This window comes from Somniosus microcephalus, chromosome 10, assembly GCF_052327205.1.
Source record: "Somniosus microcephalus isolate GS21.2 chromosome 10, FLI_Smic_1.0, whole genome shotgun sequence".
Lineage (NCBI taxonomy): Eukaryota > Metazoa > Chordata > Chondrichthyes > Squaliformes > Somniosidae > Somniosus > Somniosus microcephalus.
In genome coordinates this window covers 147922995-147949131 of record NC_140996.1, presented here as the reverse complement: position 1 = coordinate 147949131, position 26137 = coordinate 147922995, and the positions used below count along the sequence as shown (strand labels likewise).

Genomic DNA, 26137 nt, shown 5'->3' with positions numbered 1-26137 from the left:
TCATGAGGGTCATCTGGGAGGGGTAAAAATGAAGAACTTAGCCAGAGCGTTTGTGTGGTGGCCGGGAATCGATAGAGAAATCGAAGAGATGACCAAGAGCTGTACAGGATGCCAGAAGGTCCAAAACGCCCCACCACAAACCCCTCTACATCCATGGGAGTGGCCCTCATCTCCATGGCAAAGGGTGCACATTGATTTTGCTGGTCCATTTATGGACTCGATGTTTTTAATTGCGGTGGATGCACATTCAAAGTGGCCAGAGGTAATAAAAATGTCCTCAACCACCACAGAAAAACTATCACAGTCTTACGAACCATATTCGCCAGAAATGGGCTGCCTGAACAGATTTGCTCCGACAATGGACCACAGTTTGTGTCTGAAGAGTTCCGGAGGTTCTTAAAGAACAATGGTGTTAAGCATTACACATCCGCCCCATATCATCCAGCCACCAATGGATTGGCCGAGAGGTTCGTGCAAACATTCAAGAAGGCTATCAAGGCAATGTGTAATGAAGACATGCCCCTACAACACAAGGTGGATAACTTCTTGTTTGCCTACCGGAATGCGACACATGTGGTTACCAACCAAACTCCAGTCATGATGTTCTTCAATCGAAGACTACGATGCCGCTTGGATTTGGTTAAGCCAAACATCAGAAGAGATGTGGAGAACAGGCAGTTTCAGAATATGAATGAAAGGCCGGCCAGGAGTTTTAAGATAGGTCAACCAGTTTTGGCCCGGGACTACCGCACAGAGAAATGGCAGCCAGGAACGATCTGTACATGGCAAGGACCTCTAATGTATACCGTGGACATTGGAGAGAGCATTGTAAGACGCCATGCTGACCAGATTCTAGAGTCACTGGAAAACGTCAACTCCACACCACGATTTGATACACCTGGCGATGAAACCGAAGTACCAATTGCATCTACTGCAGAATCGGTGATATTGGAAGCAGACAAACCAAACAACGACATTGCTCCCGACTCAACCATGCCAGAAGAACCTGATATCCCAAAGAGGCGTTATCCAGACAGAATCAGGAAGCCTCCTCAAAGACTGAACTTATAATTGCTTAACTTCAACCAATGTATCTAGCAACCGTAATTGTAATTAGTTATTATTTCGTTGTTAAATGAATGTTATGTGCTGTTTATCTAAAAGGGGAATTGTTGTGTATGTACCTTTAAGGGAATAACTGGTCTCAGACTGCAGTACCGGCAGTCACCACCCCTGTATAAAAGGCCCTAGCAGGCTTCTGTAGTTTCAGTTTCCAGGTTGTCTCCATTCAGTAAAGACTTGTTATAATCAACTCCTGCAGTCCGTGTCTCAATTATACACGGACATAATACTATCCTTTCGTTTTAAGCAAATATATATATATATATTAAATATTAGAGGAAACTTGTTCCCATTCTAAGAGAAGGGCGTCCCATTTTCTTTGCAGATGTAGTTTTTGCCACGGTGAGTAATCTTGATGCAAAATAAGTCGTTTTACCACATGATTGGCAAAAGAAAAAAGAACAGGAGAAAAGGATTGCCAGGTACATTTCCAATGACAACAATTCTCTCTTTAATTATAACTCTTTCTAAGCGGTCGATTTGAATGTGAGGCGCTGCTAATTGAAAGATGCCAAGAGTGGGAGAAGCCAGAGTGCGCCTTGCCTTCACCGGCAGATGGTGCTGCTTTGAATTACAGCCTAGCTTGGGGTTTTTAAGGTGTTTTATTGAAAGAGACTGTTTACGTCCAGGCGCGCTGGTGAGCAAGATCTCCTTGTTGGAGGCGCCATGGCCGTGTTGTCTCTGCTTTCACTTGTTTTGTTGGGTTGGGTGGTGCACTGCAGCAGCGGCTACGTGATCGTCAACTCGGTGTCCTGGGCAGTCACCAACCAGGAGGAAGCGGTGTCCACCGAGGAGGAGGTGGATGTGCTGCCCAACCGCCTCTTCGAGAGCAGCAGCATCTGGAAAGCGTCCTACCCCGCCGCCGTCTACCAAGAGGAGGATGGAGACGGCAGGACCATGGCCGAGCTGCCGAGTCCGAAAGAGGTCCTCAGCTTCCCCTCCAGGATGTTTTCTTACCGGAGAGAAGGGTTGAGTGTGAAGGGTTCCGAGCAGATCCCCTCTGAGCCGCCTCACCAGGAGAAGGCGCGAATCGCCCGCTGCATGGTCCATTCCACCAACTGGGGCTTCTTGGCCACACTCTCCACTCTGGACAAGGTACTGCAGGCAGCATCCAGGGCTTTGCACCCTTTACTACTGAGGCAGTTTTATTGCTGTATGAATAGGTTTCAAATAGTAAGACCATGCTGCTAGGTGTAGCAGTGACCACGCTGTGTCGAAATGACTGTAATAACTTTTAAGGAATGTTTCCCCCTTTTTATAATGTTGAGTAGTGTGATCAGTACTGTTTGAGTACTGTAACTCAGTACTCAGCTTGCACTGCAACAAAACCAGGTATTGGTTTCCAACAGTGTAAGGTTCCCAGGAGAATTATACACCACACCTTGAAGGAAATATCATTAAAGAAAAACAGTGGTCACTTCTACCAAGTTTTCAAGCTAGGTATTCAGTGATGTGATCCATGGTGGGCCGACATTACCCCAACCAGAAGCAGATATAGAGGCTGATTTTTCTGGCACGTGCCCCAGGTACAAGTATATTGTGGGCGCAACACTGGGGGAGGCGGGGGGGATTTCAGCATGGCGAATTGCACTGTTTTTATGCCTTGGAAAAATATTTGATCTTGCTGATGGTCTGGAGAGTAATTATGCAAGAGTTTTCCTGGGCCAGCTCATTTGTATATCGATTGGAGTAATGATTTGCATAAACCCTGTATAAAACGAGTGTAATCTGCTGGGGTGTATAAAATGAAGAGTGCAGCTTTTAAAAAGCCAGTTCTGGCTGAAGATTGCAAGAGCAGTGTGGGCATGCAGCAGGTAAGTAAACAACAGTGTTTGACTCACTTATTTGACTGTCAGCTAGCTTGACTGCATATCTCATGAATCTTTTTGTGCCACTTTTCAAGAATGTCTAACACAGGATCAGTTGGCACAGAAAGCCAAACAAGGGACCAGGGCATGGCACACAGGCAGAGAAGAAGATGCCACAATTTCACAGTCTGACCTGCAAACACTCCTGAGGAAATTGAGATCAGGAGACACAGACTGCTGGGTGTCTGTGGCAGCAAACCTGCTAGAAATATTGCTTGTGCTGCCTGGACAGAGTTGCCAGTGCCACTGATGCCAACTCTCACTCTCCGGGCTGCAGAATAGTGCTGCAAAAAGTTCAGTGACCTGTCCAGGGCAGGCAATGTAACACACGGCCATTCTCCCTTTTCTTTCTTGAGCACCCTGGGTGCCAGTACACACTTCACCCTCTAAAAGTAACAACTGTACAACTCTTCACAATGAACTCTGGTTAAGGAAGGGGAGGCACTAACTCGTGATCTAACAGTATGGTTACCCATCTCCTCTAACAGCAAATAGTTGCATGCACAACTTTAAAATTCCTTCCTCTCCTTCAAAAGGCTGATGCCACCACATTTCTTACATCAACTCTCCCATGGCACTTGGCACAAATTCCTCAGCTACTAGCCTTCAATTTACTCAATGTTGTTGCAGGAGAAATTGGTGCACAATGCCCGTGACAAGAAGGGTACCAGTGGCGGCATCCCTAAACTTAAATACCTCACGCGCTACGAAGAGAAGGCCATGGAACTCATGCAGAGGCACTCTGCTTTTGCTGTGGGAGATGGTGAGGTCGGGGGTATATTGCTCGTGCCAGGCTAGTAACTGAGCATTTATGCTATCACCCTGGCATCGCTGTGAAGCACTGCACAGACACAAGCTTCCACACCTTCTCTGTTCCCTTAATCCCAAGGGGGTAATTCAATTTTTAGCTTCTATTCTCCTTTCCTGCAGCCGGGGAAGGGGGAGGGGGGCACACAGAAGGAGGAAGATGATCATGAGGAGGAGGAAGAACAGAGACACTACTATCTCCATGTGAACTATGTTGATGAGGAGGGAGATGAAGGAGATGGATTCAGATTCGAGTCCACCCATGAGATCCTACAGAGAGCTCCTGCCCCATGTTCCTCTGCCAAGAGCACTGTATTGTCTGATCATGGTTTATATACTGACTTGTATTCTACAGTTTTGGCTATGTAACATGCTGTTGGCTTTGTTGATTGCATTGGTTGGATATGCTGAACATTGATCCTGCCAGAACTCCTAGGTCTCTTTCAACTTCATCTGTAGATTTTCAACCATTCTGGAGTATGCATGTTGTCTAGTTTTTGTTCCTATGTGTAGCACTTTACATTTGTCTGCGTTAAATTTCATCTGCCATTGTTCTGACCACTTACGTACAGTATCTTAATCCACTCATTCTACAATTTCTGCGCTTCCTCTTCCGATTTCACTGGCCCTCCTTAGTTTGGTATTATGCAAATTTATCCACGTTTCATTGAGTTTCTGAATCCAGGTCATTTATATAAATGATGACCCAGCACCTAGCCCTGGGACACCCAACTCCAACCTTGACCCCTCCCCCTGACATAACTCCTCTAATGAGTACTCATTGTTTCCTACCATTCAACCAGTCCATTCACAGCATGGACCCTGAATCCCCACAGCTTTGAGCTGAACTAGTAGCCTTTTGTGTGGAACTTTATCAAAGTGTTTTTTTAAGTCTTACTACACAACATGGTAAGATTTACCACAGTCCACTTGGGTTGTAACTTCCGCAGAAAGAAATCATGATGTAGATTGTTAAAAGATAAATAACTGCAGTTAGGCATCAATTTGTTTAATGAAAACAAAATAGTGGAAGTACACAGCAGGTTAGTCACCATGGGAAAGGAAAAACAAGGTAAGGTTTTGGCCGAGATCCTTTATCAGAACTTTTATTGTCATTTCTTATCCTGGTTCTAGGCATTCATAAAGTTTATATTTTTCAAAATAAACTTAGTGACTGTTATGAATAAAATATAATTATTTAAAAATTTTTTTAAATGTTTTTAGATTTTTCTATGCTTTGAGCCTCTCCATGTTGTATATATTATCCAACCTACTGAATAAAACAAAAAACTGCCAAGTCTCCAATTATGCTTTATGTCTGGCCACACGGAGGAGCACAAGAGCCCTTTCATGTGTTTTTTCCCTGTCTCTTCATGGGAAAAGTGAATAGCACAGTTGAGCTCACAACATGGAGTAGCACAGGCTCAAACTTATGTTCCATTACTTTGTGATGCAATATGTTGGGACCACAGTGGTGTTCGATAATGGATAATTAAGAAAAATGGGGGGGCGGTGCGCAGATCTAATATGTGCAGATTCCAGCTTCATTATGCACCAGATATTAATCCATAGTCGTGCAATGAGGGAAAATGCATATTTAAACTAGCAGGTAAGCACTAAAATTGTAGAAATATATTTTACAGAAAAAGAAAAATCATGACCTTTTGGCTTACAGTGATATTTGGCTATCTGCTTGTGCTTTCTCCTTGTGGTATTTTGAGTGATTTCTGCACCAATAATTTTCACAAGAGTTTTTGTGAGCATTGCTTACATTTCAGGTTAAATATTACACAAGGATAAGAGCATTGGTATGTCCAGTTATATTTGAATTCTTGCTTCAGTGTTTGTTCAACTCTAGTTGCTATTTATTTTATTGTAACCTTGGGCAACTTATTGCTGTGGCACATGATTCAGGTAACAGTGGGATACAGTGCTGAGACAACACCTACTTGTAGACAACAATCTGGACTCTGTGCAGAGAGCAACAATCCTTTTTTGAACATTTCTCTGTTAAGTGCTGCTTTGTGAAGCATCATAATTATGATGCGCTATCAATTACTCATAAAAGACCGAGAGTTAGAAGAGTAACTAAAGGCTTTTATTAACAACAGAATGGAGGTCTGCCTCGAGTGGTCGACAGGCCCAGGATACAAGGGCTGGGGAGCAGTCACCTTTATACTAGGACCTGTGGGAGGAGTCAGCCGAGGCATGTCCAGGCATGTACACAGTGGAATACAAACAGGACAAACAGGAATACAAACAGTGGTTTACCACATTCACCCCTTGTTTAAAATTGAGTCCGGCGGGGTGAAGTGTATTAAAAGTTAGTGTATTGGAGTCTCTCCGGAGGTCTTGTCTGCCGCTGTGATCGGCGTGGCGACGGCAGGGGTAGTGAAGCTTCCAGCGTCGAGTCCAGCGTAGGCTGTGGCACAGGCGTGTCGTCCTCGTAGATGTCGAGCGGGTCGCGGGGCCCAGGCCTGCCGTCTGCTGGGGCTGGATATCGGATCGTGGGGGGGGGTGGTAGTGGGTAGTGGGTTACTGCGGTCCCCGAGGGTGCAAGGTCTCTTATGGAGACTGTGTCCTCCCGCCCGTCCGGGTATGCGATGTAAGCATACTGGGGGTTGGCGTGGAGGAGGTCGACCCTCTCGACCAGGGGGTCCGTTTTATGGGTCTTCACGTGTCTTCTCAGTAGGACCGGCCCTGGGGACGTCAGCCATGGCGGTAGCGATGTCCCCGATGTGGACTTCCTTGGGAAGACAAACATTTTCTCATGAGGGGTGGCGTTAGTGGCAGTGCAGAGCAGTGACCGAATAGAGTGGAGCGCATCGGGGAGCACATCCTGCCAGCGGGGGGTTGGAAGGCCCCTAGACTTTAAGGCTAGCAGGACGGCCTTCCAAACTGTCGCATTTTCTCTTTCCACCTGTCCGTTCCCCCGGGGGTTGTAACTGGTGGTCCTGCTTGTGGCAATACCCCTAGTTAGCAGGTACTGACGGAGTTCGTCGCTCATAAACGATGAGCCCCGGTCGGTATGGATATAGCTGGGGAAGCCGAACAGGGTGAAGAGGTTGTTCAGACATTTAATGACCGTGGCACTGGTCATGTCCGGGCAGGGGAAGGCGAACGGGAAACGGGAGTACTCATCAATAATATTGAGGAAGTACACATTGCGGTCGGAGGAGGGGAGAGGCCCTTTAAAATCAACGCTCAGGCGCTCGAAGGGGCGAGTGGCTTTTATCAGGTGGGCCCTGTCTGGTCTATAAAAGTGCGGTTTGCACTCAGCGCAGACTTGGCAGTTCCTGGTCATGGTCCTGACCTCCTCAATAGAGTAAGGCAGGTTGCGGGCCTTGATGAGGTGGAAGAACCTGGTGACCCCCGGGTGGCAGAGGTCATTGTGGAGGACCCGTAGTCTATCGATCTGCGCGCTGGCGCAGGTGCCACGCGATAGCGCATCCGGGGGTTCATTTAGCTTCCCGGGCCGGTACAAGATCTCGTAGTTGTAGGTGGAAAGTTCGATTCTCCACCTCAAGATCTTGTCATTTTTGATTTTGCCCCTCTGCTTGTTGTTAAACATAAAAGCAACTGAACGCTGGTCAGTGAGCAGGGTAAATCGTTTTCCGGCCAGGTAGTGCCTCCAATGACGCACAGCCTCCACAATCGCCTGGGCCTCCTTCTCAACAGCGGAGTGTCTGGTCTCCGGGCCTTGGAGGGTTCGTGAAAAGAAGGCCACGGGTCTCCCCGCCTGATTGAGGGTAGCGGCCAGGGCAAAGTCGGACGCGTCGCTTTCCACCTGGAAGGGGATGGATTCGTCCACTGCGTGCATGGTGGCTTTGGCAATGTCCTCCTTGATACGGTGGAAGGCTAAGCGGGCCTCTGCCGTCAAGGGAAAAGAGGTGGACTTGATCAGCGGACGGGCCTTGTCCGCATAGTAGGGGACCCACTGGGCGTAATAGGAGAAAAACCCTAGGCACCTCTTCAGGGCCTTGAGGCAGTGGGGCAGTGGAAGTTCCATAAGGGGACGCATCCGGTCGGGGTCGGGGCCGATGACTCCGTGTTCCACAACACAGCCAAGGATGGCGAGGCGGTTTGTGCGGAATATGCACTTCTCCTTGTTATATGTCAGGTTTAGGAGTTGGGCGGTGCGGAGGAATTTTTCGAGGTTTGCGTCATGGTCCTGCAAGTCACGGCCGCAGATGGTCACATTGTCCAGATATGGGAAAGTGGCCTGCAACGCATTTTGATCTACCATCCGGTCCATCTCCCTTTGGAAGACGGAGACCCCGTTGGTGACGCCAAAGGGAACCCTAAGGAAGTGATAGAGGCGGCCGTTTGCCTCAAAGGCAGTGTACTGGCGGTCCTCAGGGCGGATGGGGAGCTGGTGGTACGCTGATTTCAGGTCAATGGTCGAGAAGACGCGGTACTGCGCGATCTGGTTGACCATATCAGCTATACGGGGGAGTGGGTAGGCGTCCAGCAGGGTGTAGCGATTTATTGTCTGGCTGTAGTCGATGACCAGGCGCTGCTTCTCGCCGGTCTTAACGACCACAACCTGGGCTCGCCAGGGGCTGGTGCTGCCCTCAATAATCCCTTCTTTCAGGAGCCGCTCCACTTCGGTTTTAATGAAAACCCTGTCCCCGGCACTGTATCGCCTGCTCTTTGTGGCGATGGGCTTACAGTCGGGGGTGAGGTTAGCAAACAGTGGTGGGGGGGTGACTCTGAGTGTGGAGAGGTTGCACCTGGTGCGCGGCGGGCAATTTGGAAGCTGCTGGCTGCGGACTGTGAGTGGGGGTAGGGGTCCACCGTACGCCATCGTAACACTTTTAAGGTGGCACTGAAAATCTAACCCCAGCAGGACGGCAGCGCAGAGGTCAGGCAGGACCAGAAGTTTAAAATGATCGTACACGGTCCCGTCTACTACGAGTGTCACCACGCAGTAGCCGCCGATGTCCGCCGACTGGGACTCGGAGGCCATAGAAATCCGCTGTTGTGCAGGCAGGACTGGGAGAGAGCAACGCCGCACCGTGTCGGGGTGGATGAAGCTCTCCGTGCTCCCAGAGTCAAAAAGGCAGATTGTATCGTGACCATTTACCTTAATGTCCATTGTGGAACTGGCCAGTTGGTGCGGTCTCGCTTGGTCCAGTGTAACGGATGCCAGCATAGGGGTCGGTGTGTCGCTGCGGGTATCAGATGAGGCGGTGTCGGGGGCCTGCTGCGTCCCGGCTGTCGTCCAAGATGGCGGCGTCCATGATCCCCATGTGGCTGGAGGCGTCCAAAATGGCTGCTGTACCGGTGATTCGCACATGGCCGGGGAGGTCCAAGATGGCGGCCCGCATGGCCCACACGCGGCGCTGCTGGGGTTCGGGGTGGCTTTGGCCCTGCAGACGCTAGCGTAGTGTCCCTTCTTCCCGCAGCCCGAGCAGATCGCGTTTTTCGCCGGGCAGCGCGCTCTGGGGTGTTTTGCCTGGCCACAGAAGTAGCATTTCTGGCCTTGGGGCACTGCTGTCTGGCCTTGGGACACTGCTGCGGTAGTTGGGCCGTTGTTGGGGTGTGGCTGGGGTGGCACGGCGCTATGAGGCGGTCCTACCGTGTCCCAGGCTGTCATTCCCCACGGCGTCCACGGTGCAGAGGAGTAGGCATCCATGCCCTGGTAGGCTGCATCCAACGATAGTGCGAGTTCAGAGGCCTTGTTGAGGTCGAGGTTACTCTGCTCCAACAGTCGCTGTCGGGTGTAATTGGATCTGTGGCCCGCTACAAAAGCGTCCCGGATAAGTTCCTCTGTGTACACGGCGGCTTTTACATCCTTACAACCACAGGCCCGGCCAAGCACAGACAGTGCCTGAAGGTATTCCACGGTCGATTCCCCAGGTTGTTGTTTACGACTCCCCAGAAGGTGCCTGGCGTACACTTCGTTCACTGGGCGCGTGTACTGGTCCTTGAGGAGCTTGATAGCGTCCGCGTACGAGGTCGCGTCTTGGATGACCGAGTACACTCGGTGGTTCACTTTGGAGGTCAGGACATCCAGTTTGTCCTCGTCCGATTTGATTGCTTCGGAGGCGGTCAGGAATTTTTCGAAACACTTAAGCCAGTGAGTAAACTTGGTGGATGAGTCCGCCTCCCGATGATCTAAGTCCAGGCATGCTGGTGTGAGGATCTTCTCCATTATAAAAATGTTGTTAATAAAATTGATGCGCTATCAATTACTCATAAAAGACCGAGAGTTAGAAGAGTAACTAAAGGCTTTTATTAACAACAGAATGGAGGTCTGCCTCGAGTGGTCGACAGGCCCAGGATACAAGGGCTGGGGAGCAGTCACCTTTATACTAGGACCTGTGGGAGGAGTCAGCCGAGGCATGTACACAGTGGAATACAAACAGGAATACAAACAGTGGTTCACCACAAATTAGTTATGCAAATTATTACCTTTCAGCTCCAGTCTCACATACAACTGACTAATATCCATTTTGAAAACTAGTTTGTCCCCAGTATTTCATAGTTTTCAATGATTGGTAGCAGAAAATAATTGAATTATTAGAGAATAAAACAATATTGCCCAGTTATATTACACAATTGATTATTGTCCTCAAACATAATGGAAATATCGGATAGTACTATCTAATTTGCTTACATTTCTATTAAATTTATGTTTTGCTGGTAAGTTATTAAATATATTTTATGTTGGTCAAAGCCTTGGATACTAAACAAGTCCACATGTAGGAAGGAACACTACCATTAATTACCCACATAGATAATAATGGCATTAACCTGTTTAAAAACAAAATTACATCCTATTGCACAAAAGCATGATGCACAACTAGTTATCACAATAACGTAAAATGAAATGGCTTAAAAGGTCACTGTTGAGCAGAACTGTGTGGTGACTAACTCAGAGTTGCTGAATATCATCTATAACAGGTTCTATCTGTGTAAGAAAATAGGATTGACCCCCCAGTGAATGCAAATAAGGAAATGCTTTTCCGTTCCAAAATCTTTGTCTGTATTCATAGGCTGGCACTGTCAGTACACAGTCCACTTTTGTTCCCTGATTATCATCATATCTCATGCACATTAGTTCTTAATTGTGAATCCAATCCTCATATTCCTATTGTGGATCCCAATTTCAGTGGAACTGACCCATTTGCCTTACAAAATGTTTCTGGGGTGTTTCTACTGATCTACACACTTTCACTTTATCATGTGATCGCACATGATCCATGTTGTCTTTGGAAGGTGGCAGAATAACACTGCGCTAGACTTTGACTTTGCTTTTAACTACGAAGCAAATTTATTAAACACTAACCAAACAAGGGAATAGTGGCAGTAACAATACATATATTTTGCAGTAGTTATTAAAGCCCCGATGTTAACTTGGGAGGACGGTGCAGGGTGAGCAAGAAGCTTGCACAGCCGGTGGCGGCAAGAGGCCCAGGCCATTCTAACCCTCGGGCCTCAACACCATTGTACTCCTGCCCAAAACCGGTGGGAATGATGCCACGGCTACCAGCGGGAGGAAGCAGGAAATTTTGCGGCCGGGGTCCCAAGGAAATGGTCTCTGGCAAGGGAAGTGACGGGGAGAGGTTCCAGGTGATTGCAGGAATGGGAAGGGAAGCCCAGGGCAGGGGAGGCCCAAGAATCCCTGCTCCTCCTGGACCACAAGGAAATCTTTAAAAAATATAAAACATAAGTTATGTGGGCCTCTTCTGGCCCTGGTTTCAATCCGCGGCAGCTTTCCTGGGTATAGACGGCACTGTGATCGCATCATCGGTCCCCGACTTTTGAATATTTATGAAGCCCTGACCGCCATGTAGCGAGATCCGGCAGCAAAAATGGCGGCGAGTTGCCGCAATTTTAGTCCCTCACATATTCCATGTTTGTCGGGTGCAGGGGGGGGGGGTTAAAATTGGGGCTAACTGGCAATGTTCTTACACAGCAGCTCCTTTTTATTGCCATCTACAGAAGCTATCTGGCCTGACGTCCTCTCTTCAGAGGCTTTAGACCGTCTGCAATTTGAGCCAAGCAGGCTTTTTTATATTTGTTCTCAGGATGTTGTTGATGCTGGCATGAATGCATTTATTATCCATCCCTAGTTGCCATGAGAAGGTGGTACTGGGCCCTCTTGAATGACTGCAGTCCTTGTGATGGTGATGGATAAGGAATTCCAAGATATTGACCCAGCGATGATGAATGGTGATATATGTCCAAGTCAGGATGGTGTGTGACTTGGAGTGGACCTTGCAGGTGATGGTGTTCCCAGGACATTGCTGCTCTTATGCTTCTCGGTGGTAGAGGTCACAGGGAAGGGAGGTGCTATTGAAGTAACCTTGGTGAGTTGCTGCAGTGCAACCTGTAGATCATACATACTGCAGCCACGGTGCACTGGTGGTGAATATTGAGTCCAGTGGCAGAGGACAAGCAAACTGCTCTGCCCTTCTTGGGTGTTATTACAGCTGTGCCCATACAGGCTGGTGGTGAGTTTTCTGTGACACTTAGAACTTGAGACTTGCAGATGATGGTCAGTGATGTTCCATCTAATTTTTTTTGTGTGTGTGGCCCATTCAAATTTCCGCGCATGCGCGGTTTGTCCATTGAAAAGCCAGTGACCGGCCAGCGCGGGACCTCCAGACCGCTGCGTGGCTGCACAGCTTAACGGGAATATTGATGGACAGGCTTTGATGGGTCAGGAGGTGAGCCACTCATCATAGAGTACCCAGCCTCTGTCTTGTTATTGTAGTCATGGTGTTGATATGGCTAATCTAATTAAGCTTTTGGCCGATGGTGACCCCCCACCCCCCCGCCTTCTCCCAGGTGTTGATGGTGGAGAACTTGGCAGTGGTGGTGCTGTTGAATGTCAAATGAAGATGCTGGGCTTTCTCCTGATCCAGATGGTTATTACCTGACTCTCGTGCGAATATTGCCTGACACTTGTCAGCCATTGTCATGGGCTGCTTCATTATTGGAGGAGTTGTCAGATAGTCAGTGCCATAGCTGCACAGCTTGGTTAAGGGAGTAGCTAGTTCTGGTGCACAGGTCTTCACTGCTGCCAGGATGTTGTCAAGACGTGTGGCCTTTTCTAGTCCAGTGCACTCGGCTGTTTCTTAATGTCACATGGAGTGAACTGAATTGGCTGGACACTGGTATCTATGATGTAGTGACCTCAGGAGGAGGCTGAGTATGATTGTCCACTTGGCACTTTTAGCCTGAAGACACCAGCAAACACTTCAGACTTGTTTCTTGCACCATGGTTGAGGATGGGAATGTGCATGGAGCCGCCTCCTCATGTAATTGCCTGGTTGTCCACCACCATTCCCGACTGGATTTGGTAGGGCTACAGAGCTTTGCTGTAATATGTTGGTTGTTGGATCGCTTAGCTCTGCCATTAGCCTACTGTTTTTGGCATTTAGAATGCAGGTAGCCTATGTAGTAGCTTCACTAGGTTTGTACCTCATTCTAAGGTGCTGCTCCAAGCACACCCTTGTGCACTTTGCATTGAACCAGGGTTGATCCTGTGGCTTGGTGGTGATCATGGAGTGATGGATATGCTGGGCCTGATGTTCCCTGTAAGCTGTGCAGTCGTGCAGCTCTCTGGACCTCCTGCGCTGCCAGCTCGCCGACTTTTCAATGGGGAAGAACCGTGCATGCGCGGTATTGTGAATGGGCCAGCAGCCCCTTAAAGGGGCCGTGCACACAAAAGAAATTATTGGGAGCATTGGCTGGGCCATAAGGTTCCAGATTGTGGTGGCATATAATTCAGCTGCTCATGATGATGCACAATTCCTAGATGCCTAGTATTAGCCTGCCAGATCTGTCATTAATCTGATCTACTTAGCACATTGGTAATGTCACACAGACTGTCCAATTTCAGCCAGCCATGCTGAGAAATACTTTCCACAAAATTATAGAGGCCAAACAGATCTAAATAACAGTCTGTTAAACCCAAAAGAGGTTACTAATTGAATGGCTTGACCCCCACCCTCGGATGCCTGCTTAAACCAAAGTGTGAGTGAAGCTGGATTTTAATTGTGAAACAATTGAAGCAGCCAATACCATGCTAAATCTTAGATACAAATGCTTCATTTTTATCATAATTGGGAGTTGAATATTTTAATCCTATCTGCAATATTTCCATTTGTTGATATGCGGATTGTGATTCTGGTTTAGCTCATTTACTCAGGCATTGCTGTTTTTATGCAGCTTGCATCTGGACAGACTCGACCATATGCTTTGTCCACCTGTCTGATCTGTGCTTCATAAATTTATACTGACCACCCAAAGCTCTAGTAATAGGAACAGGAAAGGAAATGTTCACTCCCTTCCACTCACAATCTGTTCATAGCTGAAATGTAGAGTTAATTCAAAAATCTTCATTATGACCTGAATATTCTGTTATGCTTCATTAACATTGGCTAGGTCTAGTCAGTTGTCTGAAATGCAATCGCAACACTTCAAGGCCTGGTATTACTATGCTCTTGAGCAGAATGGCACAGTGCCACAGTGCTACTGAAAATGTTCCTTGGCACAATATTTTTCTCTCAATTTTCACCCCTTCTCTTCTCTCCTGAGGTGATGAATTGTGGATCGACAGTTCATGTGTGAGCCTAGACAGTATCAGCAAGATTTTCCACTCGAGGACATCACACCTGCGCCTGATTATATCCTCAATCCACTTTACTCATGTATTTTCCCAACCCAGCCTCAGTCTTCAAATTGATCTTTAATTTTCGTTGTATTCAGACTCTCAAGTTCTCCCACTCCTTTTATTCCCTACTCCCATGCCGTGCGCTATTTCTCAACCTGAAGAATAACCAGATATCTTATTCTGAGGCCTAATACTAATGTTGCTGTGTAATCAGCTGCTAGAAAGTGCAGGTAAACACCTATGCCATGGCTCAGAATTTACTGAAACTAACCCATAAAACTGGCACTGAAACTGGCTACTGCATCGATTTGTTGTACAATTTATTTATTGCTTTTTCCTCCATGGTTTCTACTGACTGCTTTACTAAGACATGGGGCCGCCGGGGGGGCGGATGGGCAATAATTTTAACCCAAGAACGGATGGGTTGGTGGCAGGTGGGGAGTTAAAATAATAGATTTTTTGATTGCGACTCCAACGTGCCCACTTCTGGGTTTAACAAAGGCGCGTTTGGATGCCTGTAATTAACCTACTCGCCAAAGTCAGGGCTTTAATTAGTGCAGGCGGGTAGTTATTGGTGCAATTAGCGTCCTTAGGAGACGTTAATGAGGTGTTTTTAAATTGAATTTAACTTGGACTTAGTTTTAACGTCTCCAGCATGGGCTTCCTGGGGATAAGGAAACTGACCAGTGAAATTGAGCCGCAGTTCAGGTGGGTATTTAAACTTGTGACTGTCCCATCTGAATAAAAGCTCACTTAGTACAGCTGGTGTCTCATTTCCCTCTGGCAAATGTTTGGCAGAGAGTTCTTGTGTTCATACAGTTTTTTCTGAACTTTGGAGGCTTTCAAACTGACAACTTCAGGATGGGAGGCGCATTGGATGTGTTTGACAGCACATCGGAAGAGGAGGACCATCACTATCCACATCAGCGACGATGTGCTGTGGTGAGATCAGCAGATACACTTGAGAGACAGGAGAAAGGTGCACAGCAGGGAAGTGCATAGGAGAGGTGCCGAGGTCGCAGAAGGCACTACCCATGTCACAGGGTTTACAGACAGACGCTCAGCTTCCTTGACCTCTCGGAAGAGCAGCGCTTCCACAGGCTGAGGTTGTCATGTCAGGTGCTGACAGACATCTGTAGCCTCCTAGAGGAGGACCTGCTCCCTGCTGGACGTAGCGGACATGCATTACCAGTGACTGTGAAGGTCACCACCGCCCTCAACTTTTTTACCTCTGGGTCCTTCCAGGGCGCTACCAGAGACATTCCAGTATTTCGCAGTCCACTGCACATAAATGCATAAGGCAGGTGACGGATGGATTGTTTCCTCTCTGGCAAGATTCCACCAGGTACAGATTGCTATCGACAGGACACACATGACAATCTGAGCACCACCACAACAACCAGGAGTTTTTATAAACCACAAGGAATATTCATCCATTGATAAGCAGCTGATGTGCAACCACAAGAAGAGGTTCATGCAGGTCTGCGCCAGATTCCCTAAGAGCTGTCATGATGCATTCATACTGCAGCAGTCCAACATTCCAGACTTTTCATTCCAGGAAGCAGACTTGAGGGCTGGCTCAAAGACAACAGGGGATACCCCCTTCAAACTTGCCTCATGACACCTGTGAGGAACCCCACAATGAGGTGCAGGAGAGCTATGAGAGCTACGTGACCATCAGGTGTGCCATAGAGCAAGCCATTGGCATGTTAAAGATGCGCTTCAGGTACCTAGATAGGTCTGGTGGCGCCCTTCAGTACTTACCAGTGAGGGGGCCCAGAATCATAGTGGTGTGCTGCGTCCTGCACAACATTGCTCAGCAGGGAGGATTGCAGGTGGAGGCGGACGAAGGGGCTCATCTTCGGATGAGGAGAACATAGAGGAGAAGCAGAGGATGGATTGGACACTTATCGCCAGACCTGTCGCTTACATTGCTGCCGGGATGCGCTAATATCATGAAGGTTCACCGAATGTAAAACATAAGAAATGAAATCCTACGGTCTGCGCCGACCATTAGGACCAAATCCCCACCCACTCCTGCACTAAACAGTCCTTCAACCGCTCATCCACCCATTGCAAATCCGCCAATGGATCCTGTCATCTATTGGCATTCATCATGAAACAAATGAAAGGACGAGTTGGCCCTCGAGACGCAATAATGGGCAAGACATGGAAGTGGTGCTAATCAATAAATTGTATGTGACATTATAAAACACCCATGTGCGTACACTTGGTGATTTACAATTTCTTGAACATAAGCTTCCCACTGCTTCTACTTGGTGCATCCTGTGTGGTTTCAGTTGGCTGCTCAGATCCCTGCCCTGCCCTGACTGCTGAGATGCTTTTGGCAAACCCCCTCTGGGTTTCTTAGCCCCTGAGGGACCCACCAAAGACTGCTCCACCTGCACTTATGCAGTGGCAGACTGCAATTGGGAGTTTTTTTTTAATTTGTTTATGGGATGTGGGCATCGCTGGCAAGGTCAGCATTTATTGCCCATCCTTAATTGCCCTTGAGAAGGTGGTGGTAAGCCGCCTTCTTGAACCGCTGCAGTCCGTGTGGTGAAGGTACTCCCACAGTGCTGTTAGGGAGGGAGTTCCAGGATTTTGACCCAGCGATTGTGAAAGAATGTGTGGCATGTAAATTCAGTACCTGGCTAAGTTGCATCTAAGTCAGGATGGTGTGTGACTTGATGGGGAACTTGTAGGTGGTGGTGTTCCCATGTGCCTGCTGCCCTTGTCCTTCTAGGTGATAGAGGTCGCGGGTTTGGGAGGTGCTGCCGAAGACGCCTTGGCGAATTGCTGCAGTGCATCTTGTAGATGGTACACACTGTAGCCACGGTACGCCGGTGGTGGAGGGAGTGAATGTTTAAGGCAGCTTGTTGGGTACTTGCTGAGGGGGAGGCAATGGGTGAGAAGCAGGAGCACTTTGAGTGGAGTTCCCACTTCCATGACCCCTTTCGCCAACATCCCTCTCCTGGGCCAGCACCACATCACCCCTACCATTCTGCTGCACTCCAGCTTGGTGGAGATCAGTGACGCGTTGTAAGGCCACGGTTAAGGTATCTGTCATTCTGTCTAACGCAGCAGACATCTCCTGGTCATGGCCTGCATGGGCTCATTTGACAGCCTTGCTTAAACCTCCAAGAAGGCCGCCAGTCTCTCCATGGCAGACATTCTCGCAATTCCCTGCACCACCAATCCACTGGTGATCGAGTTGGTCTCCTCTATCCTCACCGCATTTGTGGAGAGTGTGTGTGGCACGTAAATTCAGTACCTGGTTAAGTTGCTGATGTACTTCTATCATTCTCCTTCTCAACGACAGCCCCCTGGGGTTCAGCATCTGTGTCCAGATGAGCAGAGCTTGGAGAGGATTACACCCCTCGACGTGGACTCTCCACAGCTGTCCTTGCCACCAGTGTCTGCTCGTGCGCACTTGTGAGGTCTGAATCACCAGGTGAAAACCCAACTAACTGTCTAAGTGGGCCAATCGAAATGCGAGTATCTGCGCTGGTACATGGCTGTACGTCCTGTGATAGTGCACTCTTAGAAGGAATGAGGTCCTCTGAGGAATCCTCATGGATATCCTGCAACATTTGCTGCATGCGTGAAGGCCCTAGAAGACAAAAGAAAGGGATATGATTTAGTTGTGGCAAAGTCACAATCTTGACTATCACCATACTCAGTCTTCGCTTCAGGCTCATTCCAAGCTGCGACAGGAGACATCACCCACATCTCCCAGTCTGCAGTGCACAGCTGCATTAAGCAGGTCACTAAAGCACTCTTAACCAGAGTTTTTGTCAGGGCCGCCTGGCCCAGCTGGCTTTCAGGCACCACACTGGGGATTGGTTGAGGGAGTGGCAAAGGAACATATGTGCTGACATCCTGAGAGAGATCAATATATCCCACTCCCTCTGTGACACTGCCACTCCCATGGGTCTGGGGCTCATCACTTTTCATTAATCTGTGGAAGGACAGTGCAGAAGATGAGTAATTCCTCTATCTACTTGCTCCACCAGTCTGTCCAAGGTCAACGTCTGCCTCTCCAAGGTGGAGCAGAGGTTTGAGCCCAGAGCCTGCATTGCAACCATTTGAGCTTCCACCAAAGCTGAAAAGTGTGCACAAACATGGACTCCTGTTGTAAAGGCCTGGTTCACATGTCCCTGGAGGTGGCCAACTGTCTAAGGTACATTGCAGAATGATGATGCCATGCAAGATGTGGACTGCACAGAATGGCATTAAACAGAGTGCACTTAAACAGAGTGTTGTATGTGGGAATTCGGGGAAGAGGGGGAAGGAGTTGCTGCTTTTTGCCTCCACTACTTGTGCTTTGTGTTACAGGGAGATATTTAATTTCATTTACCCATAACTTAATCTAGATCAAATAAGTAGTCAAGAAACTAAACTGTAAACTAAGTTACTTAAATACACATTTAATTAAATAAAACAAGGTCATATAGTGATAGCAGTGCAGGTGGTGTGCAGCAACTGCAGCATGTGGGAGTTTGTGGAGAGCATTGTGATCCCGGACAACCACGTTTGCAGTAATGCCTGCATCTTGAGGAACTTCAGCTCAGAGTTGTTGGGCTGGAGTCTGAGGTGCAGATATTGCAGGGCATCAGGGAGGGGGAGAGTTACCTGGACACTTTAATCCAGGATGCCTTCACACCCCTTAGGCTAAGTAGTGGTACAGGTCTGGTTAGTGGTCAGGGACAGGAGGGTCTGACTGCAACTCAGGCAGGTAAGGGGACCCCAGGTGCAGTGCTGGAGGAGCCTCAGCCTTTGCCCTTATCCAACAGCTATGAGGTTCTTGCTGCCTGTGTGGATGAGGGAAAAGCCTGCAGGATGGATGAGCAAGCTGACCATGGTGCAGGAGGCCATTCAAGTGGGAGGAGTGAAAGGGAATGTATAGTCAGAGGGATAGATATTGTTCTCTGCGGCTGTGACCGGGAGTTCTGAAGGTTGTGTTGCCTGTGGGGGTTAAAGACATCTTCTCGCGGCTGGAGAGGAACTTGGAGTGGGAAGGGGAAGATCCAGTTGTCGTGGTCCACATAGGAACCAATAGGTAGAAATAGGAATGAGGTTCTGCTGAGAGAGTTTGAGGAGTTGGAGTCCAAATTAAAAAGCAGAACCTCAAAGATAATAATCTCTGGATTGTTACCTGAGTCATGCGCCAGTTGGCATAGGGATAAGCAGATTAGAAGGTTAAATGCGTGGCTCAAAGAGTGGTGTGGGAGGCAGGGGTTTCGCTTCATGGGCCACTGGCACCAGTACTGGGGAAAGAGGGAGCTGTTCTGTTGGGACGGGCTCCACTTAAACCGTGCTAGAACCAGTGTCCTGGCGAATCGAATAACTAGGGCAGTAGACGGGGCTTTAAACTAATGAAGGGTGAGGGGGGGAGGATTCAGGAAAGAGTAAATTTAAAAGCAGCAAGAGAAATGTCAAGGCTCAAGAGCAGAGTTTTTGATAAAAATAAGCAGCATGGGTCAGGAATGGACAGAGAGAGTAACAAAGGTAATAGGACATCAGTGAAAAATAGAAAAAAGTCAAAGTTAAAAGCATTATATCTGAATGCGTGAAGCATTCACAACAAATAGATGAATTAATAGCGCAGATAGAAATTAATAGGTTTGATCCAATAGCCATTACGGAGACGTGGTTGCAAGGTTGGGAACTAAATATTCCAAGATACTTAACTTTTAGACGAGATAGGCAAAATGGGAAAGGAGGAGGGGTGGCCCTGATAATAAAGGATGGGATAAAGACAGTTGAGAGAAAGGATCTTAGCTCTGAAAATCAAGAAGTAGAATCAGTTTGGGTGGAGCTAAGAAACAGCAAGGGGCAGAAAACATTGGTGGCAGAATATAAATCAGGAAATTAGAGGCGTATGTAACAAGGGTAATACAGTAATCATGGGGGGACTTTAACCTACATATAGACTGGGCAAACCAACTTTGCAGTAATAGTGTGGAGGACGAATTCATGGAATGTATATAAGATAGTTTTCTAGATCAGTATGTTGAGGAACCAACGAGGGAACAGGCTATTTTAGATCTAGTATTGTGCAATGGGAAAGGGTTAATTAATAACCTTGTAGTAAAGGGACCTTTAGGGAAGAGTGACCATAATATGATAGAATTTTATATTGAGTTTGAAAGTCATTTAGTTAAGTCTGAAACTAGGGTCTTAAATCTAAACAAAGCAAACTACATAGGTATGAGGGGCAAGTTGGCTACGGTAGATTGGTAAACTGCATTAAAAGATATGACGGTAGACAATCAATGGCTAGCATTTAAAGAATTAATACATAATTTACAACAAATATACATTCCTTTAAGGCACAAAAACCCCACAGGAAAAGTGGTCCAACTGTGGTTAACAAGAGAAGTTAAAGATAGTATTAGATCAAAGGAAGAGGCTTATAATGTTGCCTAAAAGAGTAGTGAGCCTGAGGATTGGGAGGATTTTAGAATTCAGCAAAGGAGGACCAAGAAATTGATAAGGAAAGAGAAAAAAGTATGTGTTAATTTGCAGCACCTAAAGCTCTGATTGGACCCCCTTGATGACAAGTCCTGATTGCCGATTGGTCCCCTTGGAGGATAAGACACACCCAGCAGTTACATAGAAACATAGAAGATAGGAGCAGGAGTAGGCCATTCGGCCCCTCGAGCCTGCTCCGCCATTCAATGCGATCATGGCTGATCATCCAAATTCAGTACCCTGTCCCTGCTTTCTCCCCATATCCTTTGATCCCCTTAGCCTTAAGAAATATATCCAACTCCTTCTTGAATATATTTAATGAATTGGCCTCTACTGCCTTCTGTGGTAGAGAATTCCACAGGTTCACCACTCTCTAGGTGAATAAATTCCTCCTCATTTCTGTCCTAAATGGCTTACCCCTTATCCTTAGACTGTGACCCCTGGTTCTGGACTCCCTGACCATCGGGAACATCCTTCCTGCATCTAGTCTGTCCAGTCCTGTCAGAATTTTATAAATTTCAATGAGATCCCCTCTCATTCTTCTAAACTCCGGCGAGTATAAGCCCAATCGACCCAATCTCTCCTCATACGTCATTCCTGCCATCCCAGGTATCAGCCTGGTGAATCTTCGCTGAACTCCCTCCATGGCAAGAACATCCTGCCTCAGATAAAGCGACCAAAACTGCACACAATACTCAAGATGTGGTCTCACCAAGGCCCTGTACAACTGCAGCAAGACATCCTTGTTCCTGTACTCAAACCCTCTCGCTACGAAGGCCAACATACCATTTGCCTTCTTAACCGCCTGCTGCACCTGCATGCTTACCTTCAGCGACTGGTGCACAAGGACACCCAGGTCTCGTTGCACTTCCCCTTCTCCCAATCTATTGCAATTCAGATAATAATCTGCCTTCCTGTTTTTGACACCAAAGTGGATAACCTCGCAGTTATCCACAATATATTGCATCTGCCATGCTTCTGCCCAATCACCCAACCTGTCCAAATCATCCTGGAGTTTCTCGGCATCTTCCTCACAGCACACACGCCCACCCAGCTTTGTGTCGTCTGCAAACTTGGAGATATTACATCTTGTTCCCTTGTCTAGATCATTAATATATCGTGAATAGCTGGGGTCCAAGGACCGATCCCTGCGGTAGCCCACTAGTCACTGCCTGCCACTCGGAAAAAGAGCCGTTTATTCCAACTCTTTGCTTTCTGTCTGCCAACCAGTTCTCTATCCAAGTCAATACCTTGCCCCCAATCCCATGTGCCTTAACTTTACACACTAAACTCTTATGCTGGACCTTATCGAAAGCCTTTTGAAAGTCCAAATACACCACATCCATTGGTTCTCCCTTATCTATTTTACCAGTTACATCCTCAAAAAATTCCAGTAGATTAGTCAAGCACGATTTACCTTTTGTAAATCTATGTTGACTTTGTCCGATCTTGTCACTGTTTTCCAAGTGCTCTGCTATTACATCTTTTATAGCGGACTCTAGCATTTTCCCCACTACCGATGTCAGGCTTACCGGTCTGTAATTCCCCGTTTTCTCTCTATCACCTTTTTTGAACAGTGGGGTAACATTAGCTATCCTCCAATCCATGGGTACTGTTCCAGATTCCATTGAATGTTGCAAGATGATCAGCAATGCATCTACTATTTCTAGGGTCACTTCCTTAAGTACCCTAGGATGTAGATTATCAGGCCCTGGGGATTTATCGGCCTTCAATCCCGTCAATTTCCCTAACACCATTTCCCTACAAACACTGATTTCTTTCAGTTCCTCCCTTTCATCAGACCCTATGTTCCCTGACATCTCTGGGAGGTTATTTGTGTCCTCCTTTGTGAAGACAGAACCAAAATATGTATTGAATTGGTCTGCCAGTTCTTTGTTCCCCATTATAACTTCCCCTGATTCTGACTGCAAGGGACCTATGCTTGACTTCACCAATCTTTTTCTCTTCACATATCTATAAAAGCGTTTACAGTCAGTTTTTATGTTCCCTGCAAGCTTACTCTCATATTCTATTTTCCCCCTCTTAATTAATCCCTTTGTCCTCCTTTGTTGAATCTTAAACTGCTCCCAATCCTCAGGTTTACTGCTTTTTCTGGCCAATTTATATGTCCTCTCCTTGGATCTTATGCTATCCCTAATTTCCCTTGTTAGCCATGGTTGAGTCACCTTTTTTGTTTTATTTTTATGCCAAACTGGGATGAACAAATTCTGTAGTTCATCCATGTGGTCTTTGAATGTTTGCCATTGCCTATCCACCGTCAACCCTTTGAGTGACATTCCCCAATCAATCCTACCCAACTCGTGCCTCATACCATCGTAGTTTCCTTTATTTAAATTCAGGACCCTAGTCTCTGAGTCAACTACTTCACTCTCCATCTTAATGAAGAATTCTATCATATTATGATTGCTCCGACCCAAGGGGCCTCGTACAACAAGATTGCTAATTAATCCTTTCTCATTACATAATACCCAGTCTAAGATGGCCTGATCTCTAGTTGGTTCCTCAACATATTGGCCCAGGAAACCATCCTGTAAGCATTCCAGGAATTCCTCCTCCACAGTATTGTTACTAATTTGGTTAGCCCAATCTATATGTAGATGAAAGTCACCCATGATGACTGCTGTGCCCTTATTGCATGCTTCTTTAATTTCCCTTTTAATGCCATCCCCAACCTCCGCATTACTGTTTGGAGGTCTATATACCACTCCCACTAACGTTTTCTGCCCCTTGGTATTTCTCAGTTCTACCCATACAGATTCCACATCATCAAAGCTAATATCCGTCCTTACAATTGTGTTAATCCCCTCGTTAACCAGCAATGCTACCCCACCTCCCTTTCCTTTTTGCCTATCTTTCCTGAATATTGAATACCCCTGGATGTTGAGTTCCCAGCCTTGGCCACCCTGGAGCCATGTTTCCGTAATCCCAATCAAATCATATTCGTTTACCTCTATTTGCGCAGCTAATTCATCCACCTTATTACGAATGCTCCTCGCATTAAGACACAAAGCCTTCAGGCTTGTTTTTTTAACGCTCTTAGACCTATTAGAATTATTATTTACTGTGGCCATGTTTGATTTAAACCGTTGATTTCTCTGACTGCCACTTTTGTTCTTCTCCTTCCTATCTTTTGCTTTTATCCTTGTTTCCCTTTCCTCTGTCTCCCTGCTCAGGTTCCCGTCTCCCTGCTTGGGTTTTCAACCCCTGCCATTTTAGTTTAAACCCTCCCCCAGAGCACTAGCAAACACTCCCCCTAGGACATTGGTCCCGGCCCTGCCCAGGTGCAAACCATCCGGTTTGTACTGGTCCTACCTCCCCCAGAACCGGTTCCAATGTCCCAGGAATTTGAATCCCTCCCCCTTGCACCATTCCTCTAGCCACATATTCATCTGAAATATCCTTCTATTTCTACTCTGACTAGCACGTGGCACTGGTAGAAATCCTGAGATTACTACCTTTGAGGTCCTATTTTTTAATTTACCTCCTAACTCCCTATATTCAGCTTTTAGGACCTCATCCCATTTTTAACGATATCGTTGGTACCTATATGCACCACGACAACTGGCTGTTCACCCTCCCCTTCCAAAATGTTCTGCAGCCGCTCGGAGACATCCTTGACCCTTGCACCAGGGGGGCAACACACCATTTTGGAGTCTCGTTTGCGGCCGCAGAAACGCCTATCTATTCCCCTTATAATAGAATCCCCTATTACTGTAGCTCTACCCCTCTTTTTCCTCCCGTCCTGTGCAGCAGAGCCACCCCTGGTGCCAGGAAGTTGGCTGCTGCTGCTTTCCCCTGATAAGGCATCCCCCTCAACAGTATTCAAAGTGGTATATCTGTTTGAGAGGGGGATGTCCACAGGGGACTCCTGCACTACCTGCCTGCGCCTACTACTCTGCCTGTTGGTCACCCATTCCCTTTCTGCCTGTGCAACCTTTGCCTGCGGTGTGACCAGCTGCTTAAACGTGATATCCACGACGTCCTCAGCATCGCGAATGGTCCAGTATGTATCCAATCGCAGCTCCAGCGCCGCAATGCAGTCTGCCAGTAGCTGCAGCTGGATACACTTCCTGCACACATGGTCGTCAGGGATACAGGAAGTGTCCCTGAGTTCCCACATAGCGCAGGAGGAGCATACCACGGGGCCGAGCTCTCCTGTCATGACTTACCCTTTAATTAATTCAAATTAAATTAAATCAAATCAATCCCACCAATTACACTACAATTAAATGATATACTTAAGGGCCCTGGTTTACCAACAGTCCCCGCTACACCACAGAGTGCTTAGAAACTATAAACCACAGAGTTTCAGTTTAAAAAAGAGAGAAATACTCACCAACCAATCACTTACCTGCTTTCTGGTGACATCACACTTTGATTACTTTTTACTTCTCTCCCTCCCTCTGAGCTCGGAGCTTGGAGATTGGTAAGCCTACCTGAGCCTCGCCGCCGCTCTGAGGCCTACCTGAGCCTCGCCGCCGCTCTGAGGCCTACCTGAGCCTCGCCGCCGCTCTGAGGCCTACCTGAGCCTCGCCGCCGCTCTGAGGCCTACCTGAGCCTCGCCGCCGCTTTTAAACCTCACCGCCGCTGCCTTGTTCCTCGCAGGTCCGCCGCCGCTCTGAGGCTTACCTGAGCCTCGCCGCCGCTGCCTCGTTCCTCGCAGGTCCGCCGCCGCCGCTCTGAGTTTCTCTGGAATGTGTAATTAGATCCTCCCTGCCTACGTAATCAGTGACTTTGCAAAGTGTAATTCGAGCCTTTCTGACTGCTGACTGCAGACAGAGCAGAGCTCACTCTCGTGGGTTAAGACCTTCTCCCACTCCCCAAACAAGTTCCTGGCCCCACCCCCCATGGCCCAAGTTCCTGACCTCCTTCCCCCAGCCCAAATTTCTAACCTCCCCCCAAGTCTCTGACATTCTCCCCCCAAGTTCCTGACCCCACCCCCTCCCGCTCAAGTTCCTGACCTCCTGCCCCCAGCCCAGGTTCCTAACCTCCTGCCCTCAGCCCAAGTACCTGCCCTGCTCCCCACCCCACCACGGCCATAGATGGGGCATTGTGTGTGGCTCACAGATTGTTAACAGGTATATTGGGTATGAAGTGAATAGTGACATTATCGTGACTTCTGGATTTTCTCCAGTCAAATGATGTCACTTGCCACACATGCACCGAGCTTTCCGAGAAATCAACCAGGTGTAGGGGGAAGAGAGGGAGAACA

At 47.6% G+C, this 26137-nt stretch overlaps 1 protein-coding gene across 2 annotated transcripts in view; it reads left to right on the top strand.

Annotated features, from left to right (window-relative positions):
- Window positions 1-1698: 1698 nt before the first annotated feature.
- The window catches only part of creg2 (cellular repressor of E1A-stimulated genes 2), a 52719-nt gene continuing 28280 nt past the window's right edge, over window positions 1699-26137 (top strand). The window contains exon 1 of one of the 2 annotated variants that reach the window (XM_085998943.1): window positions 1699-2217. In XM_085998943.1, coding sequence (XP_085855069.1) covers window positions 1789-2217 — 429 coding nt within the window. In that variant the 5' untranslated portion in view covers window positions 1699-1788. The remainder of the gene's footprint in view (window positions 2218-26137) is intronic. The other variant, XM_085998944.1, reaches the window with a different exon arrangement.